Raw genomic sequence first — 10,525 nt, 5'->3', positions numbered from 1 at the left:
TCAGTTTAACAGCCCTGTAGAAACATTTCGGTTTTTAGTTTCGAAACAAAAAAAGAAAAAAAAAAGTGTGCATGCTGTCGATATTCAAACTGCAGTGACTCTGTCGGGAGCACCGGCTGCTCTGTCGCAAAGCATTTTTCCACACACTGATCTGTACAGAAGAGACACCAAAACCTCAACCGAAGGCAGCAGACGGCTGTGTTAGGTAACAGCGGACTGTCTGAATTTCTTGTACGCTTCCAGCTACAACATTGCAGCCCTTGAGAGAGTTTGGTTCAGGCCGACCAGCACAGAGTGAGGAAGTATTGTACATTCGTCTCTAAGTTGAAGTGAACTGAACTGGTGTAATTTCGGCTCAATTCCAGACGCTCGGTTTCAAGCTACTTCTTGAATAATGCCTCTCAGCTTTTTCTTATGCGTGGTTTTTCATGTTAGCGATCACTGGCACTGCTTTTGGCCTTGCTACTCCACACTGATGAAAGCAAGAACAAGGAAAGGAACAGAATAGGATCTTAAAACCAACAGCTTCTTGCCAAACCGGCAAGGATACCATTCCCTCTCGTCCCAGGCTCCATGGATATTTCTATCAGATTTTCATATTGTAAGCGCTTCTCGGGAAGAGAGAACACTCCGGAACAGTGAGTATTTATTAGAATATTTGTTTGTTAAATAAAGAGAAGGAAAAAAAAATAAAAAGGGGGAAAAAAAAAAAGAGAGTACTGCAGATTTAATTTCACATCTTGGCTATGCTCTGACAAAGGAGAAGTTACTGAACTCAGCAACCACTTCTTGCCCCAAGCCAGGGATTAATTAATGCCCCTCCCAAACCTTGTACCTGTCCCAACCCACCCCCAGCCCCAACTCTTCCCATTTTATTTCCCAACTAGACAACACTGTTGGCAAATCAAGACAGCATCAAACTTACAGCCATAAAAAACAACAACAGAAACCTGTGAAGGGTGCCAGCGCATCGGGGGAACTATCCTAAAACCGGCGAACTTCAACCAGCGATCCTGCTCGGGAGCCAGCTGTACCTTTCGCAGAGGGAGAGTTTTAACATTTTGGGCACGCTCCACGGTGCGGCTGTAAGTGCTGCAGGACCGCGGGCCAAGAGGCTGAACAGCCCAAATCTTTCCCCCGGGACTTCTTTTCAGGGACACGCGCGGTTTTCCAATCGAGGGTAACGCTCGGTAAGTACAATCCGATGCTTTAGCACAAGTTACAATATCCAGTTCAGCGCGGTGTAAGGCATGTGGACGAGAAGAGACATCAGCAGGATCAGCAGAACAGCGGCGGTGATGGACGCTCCAGTTTGTCAGGCTTTGACTCCGCTTTGAAACCCCGATTCCTACCAGGGACAACGAAACGCAGCTGGGATCGTCACGGTTCTGAGGCTGGCTGTTTTTTGGCCGAGTGTTAAGAGACCGACTCCTTCCTGTTTCCTTCCGATGGAAACGCAGCAAACGTTGGCGGAAGCCGTAGGGGAAGCAACGGAGCAGCAGGGATGTCTGCAGGTGGTGAAAACTCTGCCCTCAACTTCAAGTGTCACTGCACTAAATTGGGAGACGCTGAATGGGGAAGTAAACTGGCCCAGCCACTAGCGCTGTCACAGAACGTGTGTTTGTTTTTAAAATAAAAACAGAACAAAAGGCAAACAAGAGTAATTAGGAACCCTTCTTTTCAGAAGCAGACCAGGATTAAAAAAAAAATAATTCCTGCAAAATTATAATGTTAGATCCTCCATCTAAACAACGAGTTTATACATACGCGCTGACAGTGACTGCCGCCCAGGTCTGAACAGCACCTTACAGTACAGACTAAGACTTAAAGAGCTGATCTCACGGTTGAAGTCTCTCTTTAATTAAAAAAAAAAAAAAACCAAGTGGCTCTGGCTGGGATGACACGAACGGGACACTTCAGAACACAAGGCAGAGGCGCGCTCGCCAGGCCGTGGAAATCGGTGTCACGGGAAAGGGGCACTTCATGCACAAAATGTATCTTACAAAATACATATCCGAAAAAAAAAACCAACAAAAAAAAAAGCCAAAAAAAAAAAAAGAGCCAACAACAAAAAAATAAATCCCACCTTGCACTAAATTGCAGCACTCTGAACGCTTGCTCTGCCACAGGCTGCTGCCCATGCCTTGTTTGATAAGAGGAGGCATGTGAAAAAGGGGAGGGGGGAGGGAAATCCGTGTTTCAGTCTGGTTCTCAAAATCTCTCTCTCTCGCAGGGACGTCCTCAGTCATCTGATGTCAGACACGGAGCTCTCGGAGTACGTCGTGGTCATGACAGGAGTGCCGTTGTTTGCCAAACAACCTTGCCTCAAGGTCTCAAAATACGAGGCCTGCACTGGTTTATGATACTGCAGAACTTTTATGGCATCTTCTATCTTAAACCATTCCCTTTTCCTTCCTGCGGGTAAAAACAAAAGTCATCTGCTGTCCAAACAAACCCGTCCTGCATTTCCTAATTTAAAGAAACACATTTATTTTGCTATTTCTGCAATTTCCAGTCAAGTCAGATACCCATCTTAAGACAACCCCCAACGACACACACCAACCACCACCCAATTTCCAGCAGTTTGCATGTGAACCTCACCCATTTCTTACTCTTTCCATAAAACCTCATCCATACAAAAGCCTGAGGAAATTCAAGTTACAGGTGGCACAGTGCTACTGACAAACAATGCGTGGAACACCGGGCCCATTTTCATTTGGGAGTCCGATTTAAACACACAGATTTCAAAAGATAATAGGGAATGTTTAAAACACAGATATATTTTCTTATTTAAGTTCAAGAGTTAAATATAAAGATGCTGTGGAAGCAGCTGTACAGCTGAATTGACATCTCCTGGGCCACAGAGCATCAATTTGACCACAGTTTTTTAGCCCAAGCGACCAAAGGATGCACCACTGCAACTTTTCTCCACCACTCGAAGGATCCCAGCTCCCAGAGGATGCTGAGGTGGTGGTTTTAACTGCTTTGATGCAGACAAACGCCAGCAAACACAAAGAGCTCACCAATATTGACAGAGTCCTCCCAGTCTTCCAACACTTCTGTGACGATAAGTACGTAAACGTATGTCCTGTGCTTCCTGTCCCGGTTCTGGATGGGAAAGGGAACAGGATAATGACAAAGTTATCGAAGGAGGAAACGCAGGCGGGCACATGGTCACAAGCTCCCTCACTACGATGCTGCGGTACCTTACGTGCAGTTTCTCTCATGTTATCACTCATTCTTAGCTATTAAAAGTTGTTGGGTTTTAAATGAGAGGTCTGAAAGTATTCATAGGGATTGCAGCCTGGAAGTATTCCTAGAGATTGCAGGCCAAAAGTCTAGTTCCTAATCTGCAGGGCAGTATTTGGTGGAGGGATACATTTAAAAAGCAGTTTCTTAATTGGAAAAAAACCCAACGACAAAACTAGAAAGGTTTTTATCCATTTCACACCACTCTGATATAGTGAAAAAACAACGGCAAGAGCTGTATGAAGGCACTAAGAATATTCAGCTTCACTACAGGGGAAATTGCAGATGACCAATATCACTGAGATCAGCACACATTTGTATTTAATGGGGAGTTTTAAGCTAGGTAACTTGTTCGAAGGAAAACCTACTTCACAACAGAGCAATTTTTACTGCAAGACGATTTTTAGCATCAAAATTTCCACAGCTTGAACGTCTGAAACTTACCTCAAAAATCCCCACTAATCTTCCTAACGTCCCTTTCACTCCAGCCTAGGAAAAGTTCAAAGAGAAAAACAAACAAACACGTTTTAATGACAGGCCAGTGCATATTTCCTTATTTGTTGTGCAGCTCCTTTCGAACAGGAAGCAAATGCTGTAAGATTCTGTTAATCCGAAGAGAAAAATGACATCAGTGCATCACAAGCTCTAACCACGTGTGCATTCCCAGGAGTTGTTTTTTTTTTCCTTCTTTTTATGTATTCAAACCATTTGGGATTCAATCTGGAGGGAAAAGCAATTATTTGATGAGTTACTAATTGCAGACCAATATGCCCTGAACGATCAGAAACTCCTCTAGAAGTTACTGCAGCCTAAGCACAGAATCACAGAATCGCTCGGTTGGAAAAGCCCTCTGAGATCATCACGTCCAACCGCTCCTGTCTACCCCCTAAACCATATCCTTAAGTACCTCATCTACCCGCTCTTTAAACACATCCAGGGATGGTGACTCCACCACCTCCCTGGGCAGCCTGTTCCAGCTTCTGACGACCCTCTCAGTAAAGAACTTCCTCCTTAGCTCTGACCTGAACCTCCCTTGGCACAGCTTGGTGCCGTTTCCCCTTGTTCTATCCCCCATCACCTGGGAGAAGAGCCCAGCACCCACCTCTCTACACCCTCCCTTGAGGCAGTTGTAGGTGGTGATGAGGTCTCCCCTCAGCCTTCTCTTCTCCAGGCTGAACAAGCCCAGTTCCCTCAGCCGCTCCTCATCAGGCTTGTTCTCCAGAGCCCTCCCCATCCTTGTGGCTCTGCTCTGAACACGCTCCACAATCTCACAGGTAACATTTGCTATGGGGCTCAGCAGTTCTACCTCTCTGAAATGACAGTTTAAGAAAGTAACTGTAAATTGTGTCTAAAACATCCACTTACACCATCAAAGCAACACGACAGCTCCCAGGTATTTCAGGGATGGCCTGCATACATTTGAAGCAAGCGAACAAACGGCTGAGGGAGCTGGGGCTCTTTAGTTTGCAGAAGAGGAGACTGAGGGGAGACCTCATTCATGTTTAGAAATATTTCAAGGGTGAGTGTCACGAGGATGGAGCCAGGCTCTTCTCGGTGACAAACAATGATAGGACAAGGGGTAACGGACACAAACTGGAACACAGGAGGTTCCACTTCAATTGGAGAAGAAACTTCTTCTCAGTGAGGGTGACAGAGCCCTGGCCCAGGCTGCCCAGAGAGGTTGTGGAGTCTCCTTCTCTGCAGACATTCAAAACCCGCCTGGACGCCTTCCTGTGCAACCTCATCTGGGTGTTCCTGCTCCGGCAGGGGGATTGGACTGGATGAGCTTTGGAGGTCCCTTCCAACCCCTAACGGTCTGGGATTCTGTGATTCTGTGAACAGAAACATAAAATACTTTCAGCATGACGGTCTGGGATTCTGTGATTCTGTGAACACAAACATAAAATACTTTCAGCGTTGTAACGTGGCCTCCGCAACAGGAACAGGACTATTTTTGATATAACACAAAAGGAGACTTCTGAATCAAGCACAGACACAAATCAGGAGAAGATCTAAGCAACAGTTTTGTCTTCTATTTGAGTACAACTGAGGATCTGCCCATTTCCTCTCATTTGCTGTCACTTTTTATACATCCCCTCGCTGCTGCTCCTCAGTCATTTTCCCCAAGTGCTTTTTCTCGCCTCTGCTTCTTGGGGCTTGCATCACACATGAACACAACATTCCACCCCACTCTCCAGTCCCAAACTTCCCCATTTTCCCCCCAATAATTTACATTTCCTTCTTTTTAGGGCTGCAAACAGCCCAGGAAAACGTCGCCTCTGCTCATACAGATGAGATCTCTAGCTCTGACGGTGTCAGGCTTGTTTTGTGTGTCCCCCTTGGTTTCTTTTTAAAGCTGTAAGGGTGAGGGCAACTAAATATTTAATGGGAAGTGAAATTATCTGTCCTGAGCAGCTAAGATAGACCATTTCCCACTTATTCAGCTTCCAACCACTCACATGCTTAGAATGGGAAGAGGAGCAGACTGGGAAGGAAAGGGGAGCGGACTGACTTCTATTAATTAAGGTACTTTACTGGTTTAATTCCCACCTTACTCAATGAACACACACAGATACTAAACACAGCCAGAACACACCTCCCTGCTGCTCCTAACGAGAGCTGATGGTAGAAACGCCCCAAGAGAACAGGATTTGCAGCTCCCCCTGCTCCAAGCATTCCTAGAAATCTGTAATTCTTTCTAACACGCTCCCTGACCTCTACTTCTAGGAAGGAGCTTTTCAGCTGCAGCTTTTATGTTGGTTTTGGATGCAAAATTTATTGTCTCATCAGGATTTCTGCCGTTCCACTCTGCCCATAGGTGGGCCACTGCCTGTCAACCACACGGCTATTTCTGGAGGCCAACAGCAATTCCACGAAGGTCAGCGTCCGCCTGGATGTGCACCCCAGCATGGACAGATAACTCTGATAACTGGGGCTGACCTCTGCGGATCAGTGATTTTACCTCATCCGCAAAACCGCCGCTGCTAACCTGGACTCGCCTCTCTCAGAAGTGAACTGGAAGGCAAATATTTCCCATTAATTTCATTCAAAGAGCTCCTTCAGCAGCTTTGAACCTTCATTCTGTGTTTTAGATAAGCAGCCACAGCGCAAGGCTTCTGCCTTCACAACACACGCACGTATATAAATACATTAAAAGGTGAAGAATAACCAGATGTTTCAGCTAAAGAACTGCCTTAAGCCAATTTTCTTCACTTGTTCCTGTTACTGAATTTCTGCTCTCCTTACTCACCTGCAGAGGCACCAAACCAAAAGCCAGGGATGATGTTGTGATGGTTCAATGCTCTCCAGCCTGACCAGAAACAAAGTTATCTCCAGGCAACTGGCCAGACTGGCAACTAAGCAAAAGTACTGCACAACCAGCCTCGCCAGCAGCTTATTGCCAGCTCTAAATGGGTGAGGAGCCTTCCTCCTGTCCTGGTTGAACAGGAGATGGAAATAACACTGCTGCAAACTTAAACCCATCCTTCCCCGTTCTGCCAAGTCCTATTCGCCCAAAAGGGCAGACACACACTGTAGGAAAATCACATTGAGTTACCATTAGGCAACACAAAAAAGCGCTAAGGTTTTCTTCAAATATGAATTTGCCACATGTAGTAGTAAATGGTGACAAATTAATTCAAACAAATACTGGGCTATATTTTATAAGGGGAATTCTTACCAAAGACTGCAAAGCACATCAACCATCACCTCCTAATGGAGACTAATGGCTCTCTCATCCTGTTTAGCTGGAATAGTGGATTTTAAAGACAGCACATAGGACATCCAACACAGACTCACTGGGTTGTTACACACTGGTTTTTGATAAAGCACTTAATTCACACATAAACAGCAAAGTCATGGTCTCTGCACTTTGTTAATGGAACAAACAAGTGTGGAAGTTGAAGTCACAGACCCACACAAGTTTCTAACATAGAAGTCACCCAAGACATCCAAGAAAATAATCTATACCTGCCACCACTAACAGAGCAAGCTGGATAACGAGCAACAAAAGCTCCCCACCTCTTGCTTTCCTATGGGCCAACCCCTCAGCATCCTCCAACATCCTCACAAGGACAAGGAGCACTTTCTCGGGCAGTTAAGAGCCCAAGTCGTGGGCTCACCCAGGACTAAAGCTGGATCTAAATCTTGATTTGCACCAGATGACTCAAGAATTTCCTCCTTGGTAGTAAAAGGATTGAGAATCCTCCACCCCGATGGGCCACAACAGTAAATGTCTGGCAGAGGCAGCACAATTTATTTGGGCACATGCTCCCTCCCTGAGTACTAATAATGCTGCATGCTATGCCCGTGCTGCAGCCCTTGAAGTACACACATATCCTAGGAGGATGCTATTAAACTCATCAACGAGGGGTAGGAGAGCACCAGCACCAACTGCTCCAGGTGTGAGAATAAAGCAGATCGACTAAAAGACGGCATTCCCCAGGAAGAGGCACACTCAGCTATAACACAGCTTGCAAAACGAGCTGTGTTTTCACTGCTCTGCAGCTCCAAATCGGTTTCCAGCACCTGAGGCTGTCCCCAGAGATGGATCTGGCAAGGGTGCATCAGTGGCACAGCAACAGCCCCAGCCCAGCACGCAGCCCCAAACCGCTGCTGCGGACAGGACAGGGAGCAAAAACGCGGAGGAAATGAAGCCTTACTGGTTCTGCTGCTCGCGGAACAACTCGTTTTAATAAAGAAAAATTACTGAAGACATCCAAGAACAGCAGGTTCAGGTTTCAAAGCTGAAAATAAGTTCGGGTCAGATGCAAAAAGCAGCCTGCAGCAACACCATCTGTTCCTGGGGACAGCTTTTATTTCCTTCCATCTGAGCTAAGGAAAATGTGGGTTGGAATTTCAGCTATTTTACTTTGCTCTATTCGGCTCAAAGCCTGCATCTACTACAGATTACTGCTGGGCAAGAGGGCTGTGGTAAAACGCCCAAATCTTTGCTCTAATACTTGCAGTGCTGAGGTAGTAAATCACACCCATGCAGGCTGCTAGCTTCGACAAGTCCTAAAAATGCCAATTACAGACCTGCAAGGCAAATTTTCCTGCTGTCTGCTGTGTCTCAGAGAGGGTTGAGGTTCTGCATCTGCTTCTTTACTGCGTTACAACCAATATATGCTTTTACATTTGTGAAACAGGAATGAAATACGACGACAGGGTGAAGAACTGACATTATGAAATGTGAGTACCGGGGGTAACAGTAGAAGACTCGGTCCAATAATTGCACTGAATATTACTAAATTTGGGAAGAGTTCAACGCCATCATCTCAGTCGTGGTCCTTGCAAGATTTAAGAAAAGTCTTCCTATTTTAGTCCTGAAAGACATCAATATTCATATTCTAAATCCCTACCAAAAAAGATGTCAATATTCACATCCTAAATCACTAACGGAAGAGATGTCAACGTTCATATCCTAAACCAGTAACAAAAAAAGATATCAATATTCATATCCTAAATCACTAACAAAACACACAACCAGAAAAGATGATTTACAAAGCACGTTTAAGGGAAATTTAACAAGAAAGAGGCCTATCAACCGGATCGAAGTGCTACCATGACGGACTATTTTTGATTCTGGCATCAACTGCCTGGCTGATCACAGATCAAGCTCAACTGATCTGGCTTTTGATTCCCATGAAGAAAGCACAACCAACACTCCCGTAATTTTACAGAACTTGACATTTACTAAGTATTTAAAGGTCGGGATGTGAAAGATGCTGCAAGTGCAAAATGAAATGCCTTTGGGTTTAACAGATGAATGTGGAGGCTTTTTTTTTTTCCAAAGTCACTCTATAAGAAGTTTAATTTAAGGCATCTATTTCTAAAACATGTTCTTCACCAGTAGCTCACACCCATAAAAAAAAAAAACCCTAACAGAAAATTAATTTTGGGGAGAGAATGCAACAGCAAAAAAAAATAATCCAGGAATGAAGAAAGGAAAAATGCACCACATTGGTGCCAGAAACTGGTTTAAAAGGGCACCTAATTTTTCTGGAAGGTGAACCTCAGAACATACCTGGAGTTTACAGCTGGGTAAGACTGATGACTGTCTTTTTTTTCAATCATCAGTCAGAAATAGGTGTTTTTATTCTGCAAATATCCACTCAGAGCTAGCGTGCTTGTCTGCTGCCACTCTGCTCAAAAACAACGCCCGAGAACTCAAGTCACTTCAGATTTTACGCAGACAACAGGAAGCGTGACAAGTGTGGGTACCTGTCTGCTCTAATACTTCTGCTGGGATGGATAAATACAGATAAGGACTATCTCAAACTAGGACAAGGACTTTAACTCAAACCGGGACGGAGGGATCACAGGTTTCACTCAGAACTGAGATTTCATTTGCAGAAGTCTTCTAAAAATTTTGAAAAACAGACAGAGGGAAAAGGCAGATTTCTCTGTAGGGCAATGATTCCAGCAATAACATGGATAAACTCAAACGCGCACACGGTACAACGAAGACAATGGAGTTAAAAATCTCCGTTTAGGGAAACATATTTTAAAAAGCAAATGCGTCCCAAGCAAAAAAAAGAACGAGTTGAGAAAAGCCAAGCTATTGTCATCTTCAAAGACCACAAGCAACTGAAAGGGTAACGAGTCCTTCCAGCTCCTCCAACTGTCTCTTATTAAAACGGAGCAAGCATACCAGTGAAACCAAGTCCACACATTTCTTCCAGCACGCAAACCACCTTCTTTGAGAATTATTATTAAAAGATTAAAGATTATTTTGTGTTCATTGACACAGAGGAAACTGGATTTTCCCTCTCCTTCAAACTCTTGCTTCCTTGCGAGCGACAGACGCGCCTGTCCCAGGAGAGGAGCAAAGGCATCAAACCTACTCCAAAATCAGTACAACTCTGCTACAACCTACCTGACAAAGCCTGGATTCACAGGAAAATAGGAGCAGGGATTACCAGTGAGCACACACACCAGTGGCCCAGCAGTCTCCTCAGCCAAAATTAACAGCACAAGCTGGGAAACCGGGGGCACAAATCCTCTACAGCGTTAGAGCTGTAATATAACACACATTTCCCAGCAATATTTTACAGTAAACAGCTCGCTGAGCTTAAGACAGTTGGTGTACGTTGTAATTTGGTGCACGTTGTAATTTGGTGTGGGGATCACAAGCAGCGTACTGAACACAAACCTATTTGAGGAAGACCCTGCACACCTCAAGGCTCGCCTGCGTTTCCCCCTCTGTGTCAGCAAACCTAACCATTAGCTGCAGAAGCCCTCGAGTAATTTAATACAGGGCAGGCTGCTCTCCTGG

The 10,525-nt window shown here is 44.9% G+C and overlaps 1 protein-coding gene across 1 annotated transcript in view; it reads right to left on the bottom strand.

Annotated features, from left to right (window-relative positions):
• Nucleotides 1-2,073: 2,073 nt before the first annotated feature.
• The window catches only part of NUDT3 (nudix (nucleoside diphosphate linked moiety X)-type motif 3), a 10,357-nt gene continuing 1,905 nt past the window's right edge, over nt 2,074-10,525 (bottom strand). The window contains exons 2-4 of the mRNA XM_010185881.1: nt 3,694-3,738; nt 3,024-3,108; nt 2,074-2,415 (exon numbers count right to left, since the gene is read on the bottom strand). Of these exons, the coding sequence (XP_010184183.1) occupies nt 2,246-2,415; nt 3,024-3,108; nt 3,694-3,738 (300 nt within the window). The 3' untranslated portion in view covers nt 2,074-2,245. The remainder of the gene's footprint in view (nt 2,416-3,023; nt 3,109-3,693; nt 3,739-10,525) is intronic.

The sequence above is a fragment of the Mesitornis unicolor genome, unplaced genomic scaffold (genome assembly GCF_000695765.1).
Source record: "Mesitornis unicolor isolate BGI_N332 unplaced genomic scaffold, ASM69576v1 scaffold6386, whole genome shotgun sequence".
NCBI classification, from domain to species: domain Eukaryota; kingdom Metazoa; phylum Chordata; class Aves; order Mesitornithiformes; family Mesitornithidae; genus Mesitornis; species Mesitornis unicolor.
The sequence above is the reverse complement of the archived record's forward strand: the minus strand, read 5'-3'. Positions and strand labels throughout refer to the sequence as shown.